Consider the following 21,686-nt stretch of genomic DNA (forward strand, 5'->3'; position numbering starts at 1 on the left):
GACCACTTTGCTTAATGTAATGCAAGAGCCCATCCGCTCATGCTTCCTGGCAGAGTATTAATAGACGTTTGTTTGGCGCTGTTCCGCCGTAACAGACTTGGATCAGAGGATGAACCTGCTGTTCAGTCTGAAACGATGCTGGCTTTGGAGACGTTTTTGAAAATGCTTTTGTGTGTGATCCCTTACAATTCCCAGAGCTCTGATTCAGTGGTCTTAAAAAGCAAGATTCCTGGCAAATTAGTCATTGGATGCAATTCATGTCATCTTTACAAAGCAGTTAACAGAGCTGTAGAAAAGGTATCTTCACAGGTACATACACAGGGACATCTGTGGCACTAGTCTGTCTAAAGATCATTAAGAACCAGGATCTAAATTTTTTTTTTTAATCATCTTGAACATTCCTGATGTGTCGCTACCCGGTTAATACAATGCAAGTTTCTATACCATGCATATTGGTATGACATAAGAATGCTCTTCAGAAGTGTTTATTATGGCACAGGGGGTTTCTGTGTATATTTTTTTTCTTCTGTGGCATACCAATTATTACTTTCCATTTTCTATTTCACTTCTTGGTGTCTGAAGCAATTAAAGAATTCAGGATAATGAATGCATGGTCAGAAAGGGGAACTTTTTTTTTAATAATCCTAGAAATAAATTTTTACTCCAAAAAGTGCCATAATTTGGCTAAAAACAAGGCAAATGGAAAAAGCACTGGATTAAGACTTTAGAAAAATCCCTGCTCCTTTCATTGCTGTTGACTCTTCATTCTTCCAAGACTGTGCAGTGGGTATTTTAATTGCAGTATTTTAACCTCCCAGAAAAGTAAACTATGGCATGTGGGTTTTTTTAACTGTATAGAGCATCTCTTGCATTATTCACCCTACAACTTTAATCAGTAAGTAGGAACAGGAGAAAAAGAGCAAACATGGATCCAACATTAAGCAACTGGACCATGTATAGATGTGACATAAAATGCGATGTTGTTACTAATAAAAAATAAATGCAGCAGAACCAAGCAAAGAAAGAGCTTCATTTCCCCTGCTGTTGGTTGCCAAACAGAATGCTCAGGTGTGTTACTGCACATGTAATTCCCTAATTGGGAGCACGGACCCACATTGCCTTTCCTTGCTGGCCACCCATGCGGATTTGTGCACAGAACTGGCAATACCTTCTTAGTCATCCCAAATCTGTTACGCTTCTCTTGTCCCCTCTCCCTATTTCCCACCAACAGAAGGCATCCTTTTGCCACCAAGAAGATTAAGTCTTCAAGTATGAGATTTAGGTTATTGATCCTGGCTCTTGAAAAGCCTTTGGTTTTTTTCCTTTTTTTTCTTTTCTTTGTTTTGTTAGGGGTTGTGAGTTTTGCATTGACATGTCCTGGGTTTCCAGTGTGTCATTAGATTTAGGTAATTTGTATTACATGTCTGAGATACGTGGGCTGTTAGCAACTAGCACATTTTTAGGAATGTATAATGCTTGTTCGTAGGTATGTCATATGCGTGTGTTTTACCATGCTTACAAACACAGAGCTTGCAGGTGTAAATTTCAGGTTACTGTTTTTCCACACAGTTGTAGTGACAGTATGCAGCCTGGACCCATGCCAAGTTCTGCAAAACAGGGCTTAAATTGTATATATTTCTCTTCTGGCTGTTTTAAGGCTGAGTTGCAGAGGAAGTGACTTTGCCTGCAATTTTGGCGACTCCCAGTGTGTAATCACGCTGCTCTCCTTTCAGTGGCAAAGGTGACTGGTGAAATTGCTGCAGCTCCCCAGCAGATGTGTTTTATGTTCTTGAAGCCCACGTTGGCCAGGTGACCTGGGCTGCAAAACACGCACACAGCTGCGCGAGGGCAGACTCTTAGCAGCGAAGTGGCGAACATGCAGCCAGGGGTTGAGGATTGCCAGAAATGCCTTACACTGATTTAACCCCAAAGACAGTGTAGATCAAGCAACAGCTTGAGTTTGGGACTCCTGGACTTACCTCCTGCATGCAAACTTGCCATGAAGTTCTGTTGAAGGTGCTATGTTTTGCTTTGGTGTACTTTAACCTCACAGTATGTACATTAAATTCAGGCAAAGAGAACTTAAATGCTGTGTCCAAGCTGTGAAAGGCAACTTCTGCCAATGGGGTCTCCAGTATAAGCTCCAGTGTTACAATGTTTTGATGCAACAGCATAACCCAGGCAAGAAATAGTAGCCCTTCAGGCTTTGGGGATGTTCTTTGCCATCCTCTACACTGGTCTTGGAGATTTTGTTACCACCACCTATGAAAAAGGAGTAATACTTAAAAACATCAAATAGAGCAGAAATCTTAAGTAGTGACTGTGTAGGGAGGCCCTCCTTTTCCTTGTATCCCTTCTCAGTATCACTCAGTGAAAAGATCTGTGTTCATGTGTCTTAATTTCCTCCTTTCTTTCCTTTTTTGAATAACTAAAAGCAAAGTTAGTATGGCTGTTCTGTTTCCCTGGTACCTGTCTGACAAGCTATCGGCATATTTGTAGGTGGGAACTAAAATTGCTCCATGAACTTAAATTAACAACTTCTGCTTTTCTGCCTTAATATGTTTGCTAGCAGAAATGGTGTTCAATATGTTTTGTTCTCAGGAAGTCTGGCTTTTTTCTTCAGGGGATTGATTGTTTAACCTCTCTCTGGAGATGGATAACCATTAATAATTTGGGAATATCAAGAGTTTTCAAGCTCCAAGTACTACAGCACAGTGTCAGCCTGGCTGAAGAGAGTCCAATGCTTGTGATCACTCCCAAGTTTCAGAGTCTGGGGAGTTTTACACTGTTTTCACCTTTCTGTCCAGGAATGTTTTCATATCTCTGTGACCATCCTGTTGAACAGCAGTATTTATAGGTGTCTCCTTGAGGCACATAACTCTGACTTAGGCTGAGGGTTATAAAACCTATATTGAAAACAGACATCATAGGGTGTCATAAAAACATCTGCGTCCAATTTTGCACAGAGACCACGGAGGCCAATAATTATTCATGGGCTTTGGTGATGTTTCATCAGGGTAGAATATGGCCCCTAGTGTTTAATTCCCAGAAATAGAAAGGCAGAATAATGTCAAGTGCCTCTTGAGGAATTTGCAGACATCCTTCATTGTGAAATAACATACATGTAGGTGCCACCCAAGAGCTTGTGTCTTGCAACAATGTCTTGCTGCTTTTTAAAAGAAAGCAAAACAAAACCCAGAACAGACAGACAAAGCTGGCAATTCTGTCAGCAAAAGTCAGTGCAGATGAGCATTAGTCAAAGAAATATTTAGAAACAAACTGGAAACTCAGAGCGTACCAAATCCTTTGAAGAGGTCGTGACTGCAGCAATATGGAGTTCTGGAAACATGTTCAACTTCTACAGCAGAGTGATGGCTGCTCTTTTCTGTACAGTGGAAATTTTGTCTTGAGCTTAAGATACTGCACTAGCAGATGTGGCTGAAAGATGTGGGTCAGATCCTTGGCTATGCCACAGATTTGCTGCATGACTTTTGGCATGTCATTTAATGTCTCTCTGTCCATCTGCCTGTAACTGAGGACATGCATGACTTGTGCACTTCAAGTTCTCAGATCTCTTAAGTGAGAGGAGCAAGCTTTCCAATAGTCCTTTCGCAGAATGCTACCTTGCATAATCTTTGTTGTAATAAAAATTACATTTTCTGAAACGTGACCCTGTCTCTACTTGCCAGCCTCCTTGTCACTGTTGCTGCTGTATGAGGATGAATGTCAGTGAGACTTTGTCGGTGGGCATGTTCTGACACTGAATGTCAGGTACTTTTTCGGAACTGCCAACTTGCCACATTGCAGTGAGGTTGATCGGTAGTATCCAGAGGTGACTGCAGGCTGGACAGGATTGTCAGCCTATTTCTGAGAAAAGCTGGGGGTGTATTTAAGATGCTGGTAGGAAAATCTGTCCTTTCTTCCCCTTTCCTCTGTAGAAGGACATGATTTTCCAATTTACGAGTAGAATGGGAGGGAAGTTGGTTGGTTTTCTTGTGGGTTTGTTGGTTGGTTGTTTTTTGGTTTGTTTTTTGTTTTTTTGTTTTTTTTTTTTTTTTAAACTCTAGAGACTTGAACACTGAGGCAATATGGACTCCTGCAGAATAGTAGTGAGAAAATTGTCACAAAACCTGGTTTTGTACAGCTTAAAAGATCAGTGACGCTTTACAAGTAGGTCTTAAAAAACAAACCAATCAAACAAACACCACCACCCCACCACCCCCACCCCCCCCCCCCCCCAAAACCAACAACAAAAACTGAGAAAGCTGAAGGAAAAGTGGAGGGAGCAGATGTTGGAGGAGCTTTGCCCAAAGGAATGTGTAGCACCTTCCTCTGAAGGGAGGCAGCACTTGAGCTCTCTGCCTGGGCTGTTCCCAGCTGTGAAGCTCCCCAAGACAAAGCCCCAGAGCCCTGCTGAAGCCTTTGAACTCAAAGGGAAGACTTGTCTTGAATACCCAAGTAGTATGTTTTACAGACCTCTAATGCCCTCGAAGGACCACACCAGTCCAAGTGATCATTTTGTCCTTGAATTCTCTTCTGGGATTCTTGCTTTTCCTGCTGGTGAAGCATGGTTTGTAGGGACAAACGCTGCATTTGTTAAACTTGTATATTTGGCAAAAACCAGAGCTGCTTTTGAGTGTACAGCCCCTTGAAGTCTGAAATGACAGCAGCAACCTGAAGACAGGTTGGGGAAAAATTTTGTTCAGTTTTGCCTTGATTACATGAGTAAATTTAGCAATGAAGGCATGTATTTGTTAGTTGAAATTGCTTTAATTTCATACATGAGAGCAAAATACTATTTCAGCATTGTGTTTTCCATAGCTTGCAATTAGGTGCTGCCATTTTCCTCATGTTAAACTTGGCATTAATCATGAAAATGTATTTAAATAATTCTAAACAGGAGCCTTACAGATATTACCATTTAAAATGCGCAAAGGATACCTTTGATACTAAAGAAAAATCACAGGTGACATCTCTTTTTCTCCTTTTAATTTAATTGATTTGATTTGATTGATCAGAGGGGCTAGTTTAGACTCAGCAGCTGCATGTTTTGGTTACTGTGATAGCAGCTTCAGGCAGTCCCAAATGCTCTGACTAGGCTTCTATCAATTGGGGGTTGTTTCTGGGGCTGGTTCGGGGGTCTTGGGGAGAAGTTTCTTTAAAATGTGTTTCATGTGGAGAATCAAAGGGACTGTGGTCTGTGTCTAAGCATGGGCTGTTTGAGGTGATCTGATAAATCTTGCTTTATAAATGTAATTGCCAGCTGAGATGGCAGTGTCAAAAAAAGTGGCCAGATTCAGAGAGTGGCTAAATATTCCCTTTCATTACTTCAAGGTGTCCTTAGTTGTCTGAAAATTGAAAGGACTCGACAGTCCACATCCACTAGGATTTCCTGACACTTCAATTCTTGGATCTTAGCTGTTGCCATTTTGTAGCTGCAAAACAACATGTTCCTGGGATTTCCCATACGGAGGATTTGGCAGCGAGGGGGTCACCTGCAGCCAAACCTGTAGCCCTGGCAGAGGTGCTGCCCTGGGGGTCGGGCCTCCAACACGCAGTGGTCAGGTGCCTAAAGCCAGGGCAGCTGGGCACGGCCAGGGATGGAGTTTTGCCCATCTGCTGTGACCAGGAAACTACACCGGGGTGGATAGTCCTACACTCCCTGTTACAGTTCCTCCTTTGCAAAATCACTACCACGTTAGTGGCAGGAATTGAGAGTGCTCAGGCTGCAGTATTGTCAGATGTAGATTAGGATTTTCAAATCTCCTTAAGAAGGCTAAGACATCCTTTGGGTGTATAACCTGGCCAAGGGATTTGGGATCAATATCACAGACTTTTTTTGAAGGGCAGGGACACCGACAAAGTATGTGGTTAGGGCTCAGTCTCCTGCTCCAAGAGTTTTCTGGGTTTGGGAGTATATGTCAAGTTTGTGGTGAACATAACTTTGAATTAAAAAATAAAAAAAGAATTTGCTTTCTTGTATTGCTGGGACTTTTTGTTTGGGAGTGGCATTTGCAATGCCATGGTGGCTCTGTTTGTGGTCAGGAGTTGACTGAGGTTATAAACTGAAGGCGACTGTTTGCTGTCAGGTTTTGTATAGCCCAGAATCTCTCTCGAGCTGAATAATGAGTCCAGCCCCTTACCTTTCTCTTGGTAAGCAGAAAACGTTACTGGGCCAAGCAAATGATGCAGCTGGGGTGTATTTTGCTCACTGTGAGACAGGATTAATTGAGGTCCTTAAGAAGTGCAGGGTGAGCCATAACAATGATGTATTTTCTTCTGGGAAGAGCTAACTTGTGTCCCATGTTACTGTTCAAGCTGCTGTTGGCACCTCTTGGGGCTGAGTGATGGCGATGGTCTGTGTTAAGCTCCTGAACTTGTGTGATGCTGCTTTTCTTCTTCTCGTATGGAGTCTTGTCAGCGGCTCTGATAAGCCACTGATCAAAGTTGCCATTGAAGTTTCCCAGCATGAAATGAAACCCTGTTTTATGAATTTCAATTTCTCTTTCTGGCCTACCATCGTCTTCCTATTCTCACATCCTACAGGGTTGTGCTATTTTACTGCTGCAGAAGATCACAGCAAAACTTTCATTGTATGGCCTTTTACTTTATTTTACTTTATTTTACTTTTACAGTGGCTTGAGTGAAACTAGCTTCTGCAGGAAGGCTGAATACTGGCTGCAAATGAGAACAGATACACAGTTTGACAGGAGGTCTGGTGTTGATTCAGAAGTTAAAGTAGGAGCAGGATCTATATAAAGGAATGAGGGCAGCAGAACAAATCAAACTGGTTTTCAATGGTTTTGGTGTCTGGGTTTTTTGGTCATTTGGTTTTTAATCCCTAATTGCCTTCTTCCCTCTGCAATAAACCTACCTTAGGAATGAGGTGCGGAAGCTGCGCAGCTCCAGCTGGCTGGCAGCATGTGCCACAGACCGGCCCAGTGACCACTTTCTGCCCTCATCTCCCTCTGCGGAGCTGTAATTTTGATTGTTCTCTATTCGGCTACCAATTTTATTTAACGTGTAGACTTATTTTTCACATCTTTCCCCCCTTTCAGAATTGGTGGGAATTGGTCTACAGTTACTGAGGGGGGAAAATGGGGAGAGAGCACAGTCTGTGGGGTCTTTGTGGTTTAAGCTCAAGGATGCTCTCATCAGCCCGGTTTTCTGTCTGGATACACAACCCAGAGTTTGAACAAAACCCTTAATCTAAAAATCCTGTGTTTAGAGTCTGTTATTACTACATAGGGGCATCGGGGTTCATTCTCTTGGCAGGGGGGAATCTTTGTTTTAACTGTCCTTTACAGGCAAGCTGCAATCAGAAAATGTGCTTTTGTATGTGCTTTTACATCACTGCTGCTGTTGAACAGCTACAGCTTTGCTCACAGAACTATTGATGATAAGAAAGGAAATACGTTCACTCTGCTTTTCAACTGTGTTGGTTTGGGAAAATTAGAAGTAGCAAAAAATGAAACTATCATAGAGTGGTGTATTGCTTAGTATTACAGATGTGCAAAATGGGAATAAACAAGGGGCATGAATTGGAATTGAATTACAGAGGCCCTGGTGTCTTACAAAGAGTAACTGTAAAGATGTTCCTGCCCCATAAAGCCTCTAGAACTGAGACAAAAGTTAAGTGAGGTTAAATGAAGTGACTGAGGGCAGTGGGAGGCTGATGGGTTTTATTAGAAAGAGGAAGAAAAAATAAATCCTGGACCTTTCAGTTAGGTTCAGATACCCATTTGGCTTTAGGGTCAGGGATTTGACCTTTCAGAGAGAGGTATTTTTGAAAGTTAGGAGTCACGTTTAGATCATCTAGTCCCTTCTTTTAGCCAGTACAAGATTTGTTCCTTTCAGTATATATTTATTTTCTCCAGTCTAATTATACATATCCCTAGTGATTGTGGGGTTTTTTTTAATGAATTCCCTCTAAGTGTTCATATTCTAAACGAGGCTCCTTGGGTTCTATGCTTTTAATTTGCTGCAGGGATGAACCCTGAATCCTTACTTGCAGGTCAGGGTAGGAGACATGAGTAATGGAAAGGAGAAGGATGTTTTGCAAAATGAAGGACCGTGTTGGTTTGATGTAGTTTAGTTTAAAATTCAGTGTGTTAGTGGATTTTTCTGTCATGGCTGGATAAAGTTGAAACCTTTTTTTCCCCCCTTCCCTTTCTTCCTGGGAGAAGAGAAGCAGGAATTACTGGAAAGCTGCCTAAGCCAGGTCTCTTGCCCCATGGTCGCACAGGCACCGACTTCCACCCTGGAGTTTCTGACATATCTGTCCAGCTGCAGATGTGAGAAAGGAAAAGCAGGTACCAAAGGCAAATCAAGCAAGAGTCAAAAGAAAGGCAGTCTCTTTGGTGTCGCTCTGTGCATCCGAGCAGGGGAGAAGATGAAAGGCTCTATGTACGCTTCAGTAGCCTTCTCTTTTCTTGTTCCAGGTGTTGGTTTGCCCCCCAAGGAGCAGAGGCACAGGGATGCTGTGACTACTTACTCTTGTTTGTTTATGTTCATTTGGAAGAGACATGTAAGCAGAGCTGTCTGGGCTGCTTAAGGCAAAGGAAATGGATCTCAGGGGAGCAATTAATTTTGCTTGGCTATTTCAGAGCCAGGTGAAACCGTAAAATGAACCTGTGTCCTCCCCCTTGTCTAAAAGGGATGTATGTATTTATTTTACATTTTAATGCACCACTGACAATTTATGGTGTGAGCCTCAATGCATTTTTAATAGAGAATTGATAGAAGAAAGGTGTATAACATGAGAGATTAGTAGAAAAGGTTGTCAGACTTGAAAAAGAAAAAGGAAGGAAAAAGTTGGAGAGCTGATATTTTAATTAACTGCTCCCTGCCTGCGTTGTGATCCCAGAGACATGACGATTGAGTGCCAGAAGGTGAATCTGGTTGGAAATAAAGTGATTCCAGTCTTGTATGAGAGGTGAGAAATGAGACAGTGCTTCAGTATTCTCGCAGTCTGAATAATCTGGGTTGCTGTTTGCAACGCAAAGCAGACTTTATTGGAATTAAGATAGTCTGCAGAGCTGTGACCCAATGTGTTGGAGAGTAATAGTAGTAAAAAATAAGAACGAATAAAATATAGTATTAAAGTATAAATAATAAAAAGCAGAAACAGTAAAAAAAACACAAAAACCAGTAGAAGTAAATATAATAATCATAGAAAGGTTTGAGCTCCCCTTCCCTTAGTCTTGCTCCTTTAAGAGATTCAACATCTTAGATTCAAGCAAAGGATCAAATCCATTTGTATCCTGCTGATTTATCTGGCATGGGACTCTTGGACCTTTGGGTGGGCATGCGGACAGGGATGATGCTTTTCGGTGATACTGCTGATGAGCAGTTGTGCCCAACTTCATTTTGCAAAGAGGAGCTGCGCTTGGGGAGCACACTAACACCTTCCAAATGATGCCCTGGGACTGTCAGTAATGCTTTCCCCCCCCCCTTTTGTGAATTCTGGCAATCTATTAATTGTGCTGCTGAAGAGCAGTGTCAGGGGAACAAAGCAATCAGTGCCACCATCTGCTGTGAGCAGGTTGGCCATGTTGAAGGGAATGCCTGTTACACTCCTTTCTGTTGCTGACCTCCTCGCTCACACTTGCATCCACATGTCCCGGAAATAACAGTGATCAGAGTGTTAGACTGATGGAAAAAGGGAAGGTTTATTTTGAGGTGGAAAAGCAGTCGTGTTGCTGTTTGGAACTCTAGCGAATAAGTCAAAGGATAGTTTTCCTATGGAAAACGACATTAGGACATTGAGAGAGCTAGTATAAAACTAAATACATTTTTTAAATTAAGTTTCTTATGTCTCCAGTATTATGCTAGTCTCTGCTTTCTGGATGAAGACATGATTGTTTCATTTGTATGTGCCATAACCTTCCCCTAAGAGCAAATACTAACATTTTACCCAGTCAGCTTCACAGGGAGCAGGAGAGTGCTCCGACTTCAGTTATGAATGCATATCCCATCAGTATTTGGTCAGAGTTTCTGATCATTAAATACATCAGATGTATTTCATGCAAGTTTGATGGAATTAATCAGAAGTGATGCATGATAGCCAGTTTCACAAGTTTTGGTTTTCTAACCAGAGATGTTAAGGAGAAGGTCTTTTCTCTCTGATAATGGATGTGCAATACCTTTGGAACATCAGATTGGATTCTTAGTATGACTGGTCTCTTGTAAAAACTCTTGGTCTATGTGGGGTTGGGGTTTTTTCCTATATTAATTCATAATATCTGGTTCTGAATGACTGAAGAGAAAATTGTCTTCCTCCCTGCCCCCAGAATCTGGCTCATTTAGCAACAGAAGGGGAGTAAATGTACGTTCTCTTTATAAAGTACATCCTGAGAGAGAGTACAGCTGCTTAGTGATGCTTTGCAGTGTTTTCCTGCTGGATGCCTGTTCAGGGAAGCTGCGTGTTTTGCGTACTAGAAAATGAGTACTTAATTTCGGCCATGTAGACCTCTCCAGTACCTCACAGAGCAATGCTCCTTCTTTCTCGTGTGGGCACGTGACTGATATTTAACATGGCTCCCTCTGTGACAGCAGCTCATGTAAGAAAAAAGGAAAGGAAAATAAAAGATCAAACCCTGGAGGCTTATTTGTTATGTTTAATGCTTTCAGAATGTTTGCTGGAAGAAATATTGATGTAGCAATGATGTGTGCACATGACTTATATCAGGGAATAGCTATCAAGCTCAAACATCACCATGAGGGCAGCTGAGCAGTGGAACAGATTGCTCAGGGAGGTTATGCTGTCTCCATCTTGGGGGTTAAGACCAGACTGGATAAAACCCAGAGTAACTTGGTCTGACCTCAGAGCTGACCCTGTCTTGAGCAGGAGGTTGGACTTGATGACCTCCTGAAGTCCTTTACTACCTGAATTTTCCTGTGATCCTATTAGGTTGTGAGCAGCTTTGCAGAGGGAAGAAACAAATCTTCTCCCTGCCACCAATTCCGATGTAAAGTGATCACTAACAAGGGTAGATACCAGTTAGCCATAGGGTCTTGCACTTCAAGGGTGGTAATACTGAGCCTGAGCCATTGCTCGTGACTCTCACGGCATGGCTGTTCCTTTCCTAGCAGAAAAGCCACTGAAGTCACCGTTGCAAAAGCAGTGAGTGCCTGGTGATCGCACTGACACTGAGGACACAGACTGAAGGGGCCAGATATCTTCAGATTACTTTTTTCTGCTGCAGTGGAAACATGCTGACTAGTATTACAGGGCACTGGTTCTGCTGTGCCACTGGCACAAAGGAATAGACCAATTAATTGCTTGAGTTCATGTCTTGCATCTTTTTCAAGCCTTAGATTAATGCAAGCAAAGCAAAGAGTGCAGAGTGGTTGACATTTAATTAAATGATTTCTATTGTTTTGAGGAGTGCTTTATGATTATCTACTATGGTGACAGATGTACTAAAAAGCCATGAATAGATTGCATAGATAAAAACATTATTATTTAGATTATAATTCTCCAAAGGTGAGACTTGTTTGTCTTACCTGTCTGTAAATTATGCAGCATGCTTTCAGTTCTATGTAGGCAGCACCCTTTTGTAGTAAAAGCCTTAGAAAACTATTTTGAAAAAGAACATCCCTGGTTTTTGAATGTCTGGAAAAAGACATAAAAGAGTGAATCCATGTTTAATAATGGAGGGATAAGAGTTCTAGCAAGAAGAAACACCTGTCTTTGATACCTGTTCAACTCTGTCACGAAGAAGCAATGTTGAATTTGAAGTGAATCCTTTCAATACAGGGCCATCAGTATCATGTCAGTGGGACTGGATGCAGTGGAGGTCTTCTGCACTGCTTATATTCATGCTAAGTACTTTCTTCTTCTTTTTTTTTCCTTGCAGCAAAGAAAACTTGTGCCGAGTCAGATTTCACTTGTGACAACGGCCACTGCATCCCAGCCAGGTGGAAATGTGATGGTGAAGAAGAATGTCCTGATGGGTCAGATGAATCCGAAGCAGCATGCAGTGAGTAGCACAGAAAAGTGGTGTTTCTCAGACATGTTGTCTTGTGAAAGCGTAGAGAAATTGGAGGTGTTGTTCCCAACACTTGCAGGATGATGTGTCAACTTTTGCTTCTGTTAGAACAGAAATTAAAGACACAAAAGATTCAGGTCATTCAAATCAGATGGTTTCCAAACTTTCAAATGTACCAGTTTTCCAGACTGTGATACAGGCAGCACTATCTACTGTGTATTTCTGTAACAGAATTGAAAACATCTCTGGCTCTGTTACAGTTTATCTGGTTGTAGAGCTCATGATCAGCAGCAGTGCACGAAGATTCATGCTCACCTGGGATAAGGCCTTTTGGAAACTCAGATGTGCAGTGTTTTGCATGATAGCATATTGGGATTTATCATCACTGCAGGCAACATTTCTGTCATTACAAAGGAACTTTGCAATGTTAGAGTATTGCTCAATTATTTATTTATTTTTAATTTTTTTTCCTTCGAGAATAAATGAAGAAAAAGGTAGCAGATAAAAGATGAGCAATGTAAAATAACTAAAGCTGAGAGTAAGTATGACAGATATTAACTGCATGTAACACCTTTTAAAAACTCATTGATTCAGTCAGTAAAAGGACATGCTTGATTTTCACATAGTGCATTTTATCTTGTTCTTTTGACTGTTTGAGGAGGTCCATTTGTCTCCACTTTTCTAGGACTGTGAAGGGTTGTCTGATGTTGAGTTGAAGGGAATCCCAGGGATATTTTAGTGAAAACACTAACTAATGTGTAGAATTCTATTTAGAATCATAGAATTCTATGATTCTATGACTCCCAGGGATATTTTAACGAAAATACTAACTAATATGTAGACTTCTATTTGTGTGCTTACTTATGTATGCAGAATTGTTCTTGAACAGACCATGAAACTAGTACAAGCCAGTCTATTGAATTTCCAGTCATGTACTTCACAAATATATTCCCATGAGTCAGAAGCAGTGTTGGAGGAAGTATTTTATTGGATTTCACCAGAATGGGGCACACAGAGGACTTCAAAATTAACCATACTTTTATTTTTAGGCCTAGTACCAGTCGTACTTTCTCCCTAATTAAGAAAGATGAATGCGCTTCTCTTGCATAAAATGAATGGAATCATTTTTGCAGCTATATAGAGGCTACAGAAAAAATTACTTTAGTAACTGCATTAACATATTTATATATTGTATGTGTTGGTCTTTCACCCTGCATCATCCTTAGTCAGAAACTATCTTATTAATGCTGCTTCCACTACCTGATTGCCTGGAGGGGGGCTGAATAACTAAGCAGCTCCATTCTCTGCAGTCTCTGTTTGTAAATCTTTTGTCAGGGGCCATAGCCTGGACTATGCTGTGCTAAGATCCCTGACAATTTCTCTTAATCATCTTCCATTCCTTTTCTAGCTATTCCATTCCTTTTCTAGCCATTTCACTTTCTATTTCCACCACTCCACGCCATGCTCCCCCAAGCCCCTGCCCCCACCCCTTGTGTTCATCCTCTGGGGAAATCAGCCTTAAAACTTAAGTATCATAAAGGAGACTTGACCTGAGCCTCTGATTGTTACAGTAGGGGACTGCTGTCCTGAGAGGAAAGTAATTTGTTCAGTTTTGTGTGACTTTTTTTTCCCCCTTTCCCCCGCCCCACTTGAAACATTCCAAGAGACTGAAGTCTGCATTTCTGTGGTGGTTCTGTTCAGAAAAATAGATGGCCCTTGAAACGTTTCCCTGCTGCTAATGGGAGTGGGCCAGCGTAACCTTGACACAGGAAAAAGTTTGTTCCCATTCTAACAGATGAATCGGAATTCCTAGTGAAAGTAGCAGTACCTGTATGGACCAGTTCTTAATTGGTTTTTTAAATAGAAGGGCTTTGAAACCAGCTCAAAGGCTATGGCATATAACTATGCCATATTTTATTTATAGCTATCTCAAGCAGATTTACCACGCTTTACCTCAGCATAAGATATTTAGGTTTTGTTAAGAGTTTTAGCCAAAATAGGTCAATTTTTGTGTGATGGATGCATGAACTTGTGTCTTGATGTTCACAGGATACTCGATAGAAGCCTGACTTGTGGCTAGCTCCCAAGAGAAGCCAATGTTTCTGTCTTTACCAGTTAAAAGCTTGCTTTTGAGTCTTAAAAATGTCTGCAACTAGAATTTTGGTACTTTGCTTGTTTTATAGGATTATTCAGATCTGAAGTTCACACTTAATCAGATGAAGATCAAGTAGTTTTAATCTTATGACTGTTGATAGCTATAGGCTTTAATTTGCACGGTAAGGACATTATTTCCAGATGTTTTGTATCTTTGTCAAAGTATGTGTCATCTCAAACGCTGATCTGATCTGCTCTGTGAGGAAGCAGAATCAACCTGGTAACACGTAAGCACAGTGCCAGTTGTGGGGTTAATTCACGTATGTTTGCAGGTCTTCCTACCACCACTGGTCAAGACAGCAGTAAGTTATAAGCCTGGTGGCTATTAAACAAGAAACTGGAGTGTTAGGCTTTGCTTTTAATTGTACCCTTAATGTAAAAGGGCCTAGCTCTTTGTGAATGTAAATGTTATTTAAGGGCAAAGAAGAGGCTGTAATGACAGACAGAAAATGTAGTGAGAGGCAAAATGTATAGTTGGACATTCCTGTATGGTCCTTCCCTCCAGTCCCATTTTCTTTCTCGCTGATGAAAACAAGGCTGAACTTTCTCCCTGTGGCTGAGGAATGACTGCAGGCCCCTATGACTGTCTCATTTTCCTGTTTAGAAATTCAGCACAGTGCTTTGGAGGAGCCTGCACTGCGGATTTTCCCTCGGGAAGGGGCAGGTTGGGAAATGGAGATTTCTCACCTCTGGCAAGATCAAACTGCTTTATAAAATCAATTGCTTTCAGACAGGCCACATAATTGCCGGCACCTCTGCCAGCATCTAGGGTTACTCCTCAATTAATGCAACATTGGGACATTGTCCATAGTCCATTCAAGCCTGGGAGGTTAAGAGCATTGATAACGCTGACTGTTGCATTTTAGGAGTATTTCCAGCTTAGAATGTGATGAAAACAAGGCAGTTCCTCTCAGCATCTAGCCACCTGCTGAATGGCTTTTTATTTTCTGAATGCTTTTATGGTGTGTTTTTAAATACATCTTGTGCTCTCTTATTGGTAGTTAGGGATGTTGTGTCCCTATCTCTAATGCTCAGTTAAAGGTAACAGTTTGTGGTTGGTTTTGTTTTGTTTTGGTTGGTGGTTTTGTTTTGTTTTTTTTTAAGATAACCCTGCTGCAAAACCAAAACAGTACTTTGCTTTTTCTGTTTCCCAGATCACTGAAGTTGCTCAGCTTTGTAGCTAACACTATCCTCTCTAGGGATGTTACCCATCCCCAGGTGTTCAGGACAGCATGACCTGTCTCCTGTCAGATACGTAAGATGGTGTCGCAGCTGGCCTGATTTCTGTTGGAGCTGTGATATCTGGGGCCTTTTCTTGCTATTCATGCAATTATTTTTTTAAACTGCATTTTCTTCAAGCCGCTGAAATGTGGCTGGAAGTGGTAGCTCTAAGGGTATCTTTTAAGTCCCATTGAATTCTCAGCTGATGAGATCTATAGGACTTCTCCTTCTTGTGGGTTTTGGTGCTAGTTGAAGGTTGATTAATTTCTAGCATGGGCTGATTTTGGAGAAGATGGTTATCCAGGCTTTTTGTTTGAAATGGGTCATTATGAATAAGAAACTGCTTGTATTTCTTCATTTTCCTTTGAGCCAGATCCTTAACCTAGACATGCTCTCACATCCATAGGTTTGTCCAAGTGAATTATTCATGTAACATGTGAGTGTTGCCACTAAACCTCAGTGTTCTGCCATCTGTCGGGTTTTCAGTGCTATTATCTGGCTGCTGAATTTATTTTGTCTCATTTAATTTCTGTTAAGGTTTCAAAGAAATGTGTCCCCCTTTTCTGTGAGCTGATCTATTCAGGGGCATCTTGTGGGCTGGATCTGTTCTCTCTGAAGTCATCATCAGAAATATTGTCAGTTTTGGGGGGAGGTGTGTTTTATTATATTTTTTGTTTCTGCGCAGAAGCAGAATGAACTCCTAAATCAAGAGAAGCAAAACCATGTTGAACTCGGAAATTAGTGCTATCCACAAGGGGCAGAAGGGACCGAATTCACAGTTTAAGAAGTTGTGTTGACTGAGGCTGGGGGAGGGAGGAGAGGGAGGAGGAATTTAATATTGAAGAGAAGAAAGTTATTTTGAGAAACATACTTAATAAATGAAAAGAAATGGGATGGTGGGTGAGAGGGAACAAAGAAATACCATTTAGCTGCACTGCGGCAGTGTTCCTGGTGGGGAAGGGGAAGAGTTAGTACCTGGGCATGCCAACCTCCAGCCTTGTCTTCCTTGACAAAGCCTTTTTAGATTCAGCAATTGCCTGAACTAGGCCTCTGTTCAGGAAAGGTTGGCTGCTTGTACATAAAGCAAATGAGCCACTTTGGCCTTGCAGGATACATGCCAAGAAAATAGCCAGAGGAGAAGCAGACTTGTCCTCCTGTTTGACATCAGCCATTGCTGCTTCTCCCTGCCTGCCGTGAGGGAGGGCCTAGAGCGGGTGCAAAACTACCATTGCTGGAAGGTGCTCTGAAATGATAATGGATTTCATCTTCATCGTGCCAGCTTGTTAGTATGCAAGGAGCTCTCCACAAATCATTAAAAAGGATAGCAGAGTATCTGGAAGTAGTGGGAGTAGAGCTAGTGTCTCTGTCAGCCCAACGCCTGCAACTCCCACGTGCCTCACCAGCAGCTGTTTTGAGATACAGAAAATACTTTTGACCTCAGAGTAGGCTCGAGTGCTGAGGATCTTATAATTGTTTGCAGCAAGGTTATACAGCAGCATGCCTCTACTAACTGCAGGAGATCTTTGGTAGCCTACACGTACTCTCCCATTGGAGACCCGACCATGGCCAGAGCCCTGGACGTATTTTTCATTGCTTTCACTAAAAGCAACCCAGTGTGGCTTGATGATCACCCTGGAGCTGTGGTGCAGCCACTGCTGATATATACAGGCTTTGCTTATGCATATAAAAAGATTCCTCGCTATTTTCCTATCCAGTTTCTTGAAGCTGAGAGAGGGGGAAGGGAAGTAATTTTTCTTACTGAGCTAACTGAGACCTCCAGCAAAATGAGTGTTATCTACCTAATGCTGTTCCAGCTCAGGTACTGAACCACTCTGCTTCTTTACAAGAAGGAAATTTTAAATTTTCCTCTGAAGTATTTTGATTATTTAACCAGTGACTTAAACAAAAAATCTCCAGAGAAAAATAAAAACAAATGCTAACAAACAGTAACAGCACTGATGGAAACACAAATTAAAGGGATAGAGCAAGTGAAAATCTAAGCTGGCAAACTCTTGCCTTAGGACATTGTATATATAATGAGATCGAGGAATGCAGGCAGCATGAACTCACCACATTCCTTTATCAGATATGTGACATTCTCCTAGTTAAGAGCAGAAATTATTATACAGAAAGGTATAGTAGGGTGTTATGAGGAAGAAAAAGAGAAGAGGAAACCTGAATTCATATTGCATTTAATAGGGCAATGATTTAAGAGGGCAGGTTTAATAAGAAGCAGCCCTGGAAATAGATTTTTTTAAATGGAAATGGAATATAAAATCAAACCCTGAATGTTGGTTTGAAATACGGTACCAGTTCATGCAGTCCTTTTTATTTTGAAGTACATGTCACGAGTTGTTCAGGGAGATGTATCCAAACTTGACAGTTATATTTTTAATGGGTATTTTCCATGGTCCTAGGCACTTTGTGTGCTGCTGCTGTGTATGCTGATCTCTCACAGTGGTGATCACTTCTGTCCTCATTTTCTATTAAGTTGCCCAAATGCAAAATTCTGTAATAGTTGGTAGTGTTGACGGTATTGCTTGCCCCCAAATGCACAGTCCTCTCCTAGCTCTCTGTTCACCCCAAAGGATATTATGTCTCTATTATTCTTCTTTAACATAGATCTCCTGCATGACTGAGTGAGTTTGGTGACATTACTGTGCTTTTGTGGAAAGTGACTTAATAAACTGTTCCTTGCCCTTGGAGAATTTATGCTGGACAAGGGTGGACTGTCTCATTCAGGGCATCGCATACATGGGGCCATTGAACTTCAAGCAGCAAAAGAAAAAAGTAGGCCAAATCAGGCAGGCATAGCCAGATATCAGGTTTTAGGACCTGGGACAGTAACAGAAAGGATTTTGTTTTTTCTTGTTTTTTTTCCCCCAATATTAAGAGTAGATCTGTTTGTATATATGTGATAAGATGGTGGAGGATTGTAAATGCAGTGGAACATGTAAATTAAAGACCATTCTGTTGGATTAATTTGTTACAGATCGTTCAGGGAGTGGAGTAAGGTGATGATAATGTCAGATGTGCATTTTAACAACAATCCCACTGCACTAACTGGCTATTGCCAGCATAAAATACAGCAGCTTCAATAGTCTTGTCACTGTCCCCCTGCAATTGTCTCCCCTTCACTGTCTCTGGTGGGCCGTTGGGAGCACTGCTGAATTACAGCAGCTGAGGACCACATCTGTAAAACAAATACAGGACAAGGTATGGGATGTGGAAACACTTCTAGAGCTACAGGATCCTCCCAGTGACAAGGCACAAAAGAGGCAGTCTCATTTTCCAGATGCCCAGACTGGTTTGTGGGGCTGATGTTGAAAGCTTTGATTTGTCAATGTGATCAAATTTATTGAGACAGAATAAAATGAAAACACCCCATGATCATCTTTCCATGAAATCATGGAATAATTTAAGATAGAAGGGACCTCTGGGGGTCATCTAGTCCAATCCCCTGCTCAAAGTGGACCCTGTCCTTATGTTTGACCACCCTCATTAATGAAACAAATCCCTGTATCTGGCCAGACTTTTCCTTTGTTGCAGCACGTGTCTGTCACCTCCCATCCTGTCACTGTGCACTTCCAAGAACAGTCTGGCTCCATCTTCTGTAAACCCTCCCATTTTGTAGTTGAAGGCAGCAATAAAATCTTCCTTTGGCCTTCTCTTCTGATGGCCAAACAAATGCTGTTACCTCAGCGTCTCCTTGTATGTAGTCTCTCTTTTCAGATAATTGGAAATGGCGCAATTCTACAACTAGGTTATGGTTTTTGCATTGTTCGCTCACCTCTGTCAAAGCTTTACCGCGTCCAAAATATAACTTAAAAATTAACTCATTTTTGTGTCTTTAATATGCTACTTAGCTTCCAGGTCTACTTAGCAGAAGGTTCCAGACTCTTGAAAACTCCTTTCCATGGAAGTGTTTAACAGTACACTGGAGATGGACAAGACTTGTTGAGGCCTGTTAGCCGACTAGTTCCCTATGGATCGTGGCTTATAGTCCAGTGCATATTTTTAAAAGGCCTTTTTATTCCAAGCGTATATAACTCTTCAACTTCTCACAAATGTACCTTTACTCCTGATTTAATCATCCTGTCTCAGCTAGTGTATACTTGCTTCCCAAGTGCCTCTGGTTCCTTAACCACTGTAACTGCTTTGAATGCCTCCAGGTGTGTCCTTACTGAGAAACCCCAACTTGACCTCAATATCCCAAAGGATGCAAAACCGTAGGGACTAACATAAGAAGTCTTTGACAAGGTAAGGAACCAAATGCAGTTTTTCTTGCATCCTGTTCCTTTTCTTGAAGCATGAAATTATCCTTTTTACATCAAAGGAAATTCAGCAAATTCAAAGCCTAGCTGTCTATCCCTAGTAGTGGGATAACTTTATCTGTGGCTCATGGGCAGTGAATTACATCTCCTTTTTGATGATTACATGGCTGTGATGGTCTCAGCGTTTTACTTACCTAGAGATGTAAATGAATTTACGGTATGTAATGATTGTCCTCCAATTCTACCAGTGCTAAAAAGTTTTAAGTAGTACCTGTTCAAAACAAAATGTGTTTCTTCCTTTAAGGGAAGGTGGTTAGAGCTTGTATCTCAGAAGTGACCTTTTCAGAGGGCTGAGTCCAATAGAAAAAACAATAGAAAATACTTACCAGGTCTTTTCTGATGTTATTATTGTTCTTTTCTTAAGCAATGTTACCTTGCAAGAAAGTCACTTTTTCATGTAGCATTGCAAGCTTTGACACTTGCAGTGTCTCAGATCTACTTTGAGCTTTTGCTGGTTGACTGCTACAAAGATTTAAATGCCGGTATTTAAATATTTTTCCTGTTGGTCTAATGCGTTCATGCAGTTCATAAACAGGAATGGTCATAAAAGGGTTTGATGCTGCCTTTTTATGGCTGTAATTAATCTTGCAGTTATTTCAATAGGAGAAAATAGCAGGAAAATGAAAGTTGAGCATGTGAAGCTCTTGTATGTGTAATTATTTAACAGGCCATAAATATTGAACTAGTAAAAACTTAAGAGGTTTTCAGAAATCTCAAGCAGCTTTCATTGCCTAGTGCTTTCATTTTTTTCTGTTCTCTTGCTGCTTGCTTTCTGAAATTCAGACTACCTGATTTTTATATTTATATTTTTGCTTGTTTATTGCAGGGGGGATCACGGTTGGTTTACTTACTATGGCTGATGTGAAAAGAAAATAATTTCTGGGAATCAAAAGCAAAACATAATTTGAAAATTGAAATATTTTGTGAACTGAATGAAGCAGTATTGCACTGCAAGAGCACAGAAAGCAAACCTTTTTTTCTTAAATGGGTGAATTATGGTGTGAGGAAAATAAGTGACTATCAAATGACATTTTAACATTTTTCATGTTTAAATAGCTTCTGTGTTTTGGTATCATAATGAATTTTATGTTGAAGCTGTGACTCCTAGTTCCACCACCTTTTCCTTCATAGGTATTTTTCCTCTCTTTCTTCATTTCCACAGTTGTAGGATCGTGTTTTCATTCAGGACAAACTCCCACTGAAATCATTTGCAGTTTTAATAAGGGTCTTGTGATACTCCATCTTGCTTTCTTGAGGATTAGGATCATGATTAAGACTGGTTTAATATGCAGTCTCTGCATGCTTTGGTAGATAATTTATGTAATTTAAACCTTGCACTGCAGATTTTTAATTCTGTGAAATGCTTTCAGTCAGATTGTGCTCTGGGGTGAAACATGGTCACTGACAGCGCTGTCTGCACGTGTGAGGGTAGTGTAGATCTTCATCCTGTGCATTTGCGGGAGGCAATGAACTTCCATAGCTGCTGAGAGCCTTTATCAGGGCTTTGCTTTTGCAATGGCTTCTAGCTTCCTTTCTAGGGACACTGTATTCAGTGGCTGTATTTGATGTGACAGGTTTCAGCTCACCCTTTCCATTTTGTATTTTAACATATTGAAACATGTTAAGAATCCTTTGCATTAAAATACAGAGGACTTGACTTAGTAGCTTTGTTAGACCACATATACTTACACGTTCCCATATGAATGGACTCATGCCAGTTATTGCACCGTTTTTCTGGCTTATACTACTAGGGTAGTCATCTTACCATGTCATTTGAGTTCTCTAAGTGTACTGTTGTATGAGACTCAAGTTATTGTATGAAGACTGTGAATTCTCTGTTTTGGCATAGAGGTTGCAAACACTAGTCATTTTAGCACAAACATAACTGTGCTTCTCCCTTTTTTTTTGTACAGGGAGAAGCATATCTAGCATGTTTGACAATCAGCGATTTCATTTCTAGCCATTGTGTGTGCATTTATATGGG

General features: G+C 41.0%; 1 protein-coding gene across 2 annotated transcripts in view; it reads left to right on the forward strand.

The window, feature by feature from the left end:
- LRP8 (LDL receptor related protein 8) overlaps positions 1 to 21,686 on the forward strand; it is a 197,035-nt gene that overhangs the window by 105,757 nt on the left and 69,592 nt on the right. For both annotated transcript variants that reach the window (XM_069788705.1, XM_069788706.1), the window contains exon 3: positions 11,862 to 11,984. In XM_069788705.1, the coding sequence (XP_069644806.1) occupies positions 11,862 to 11,984 (123 nt within the window). The remainder of the gene's footprint in view (positions 1 to 11,861; positions 11,985 to 21,686) is intronic.

This window comes from Haliaeetus albicilla, chromosome 8 (genome assembly GCF_947461875.1).
Source record: "Haliaeetus albicilla chromosome 8, bHalAlb1.1, whole genome shotgun sequence".
In the NCBI taxonomy this organism is placed as follows: Eukaryota; Metazoa; Chordata; class Aves; order Accipitriformes; family Accipitridae; genus Haliaeetus; species Haliaeetus albicilla.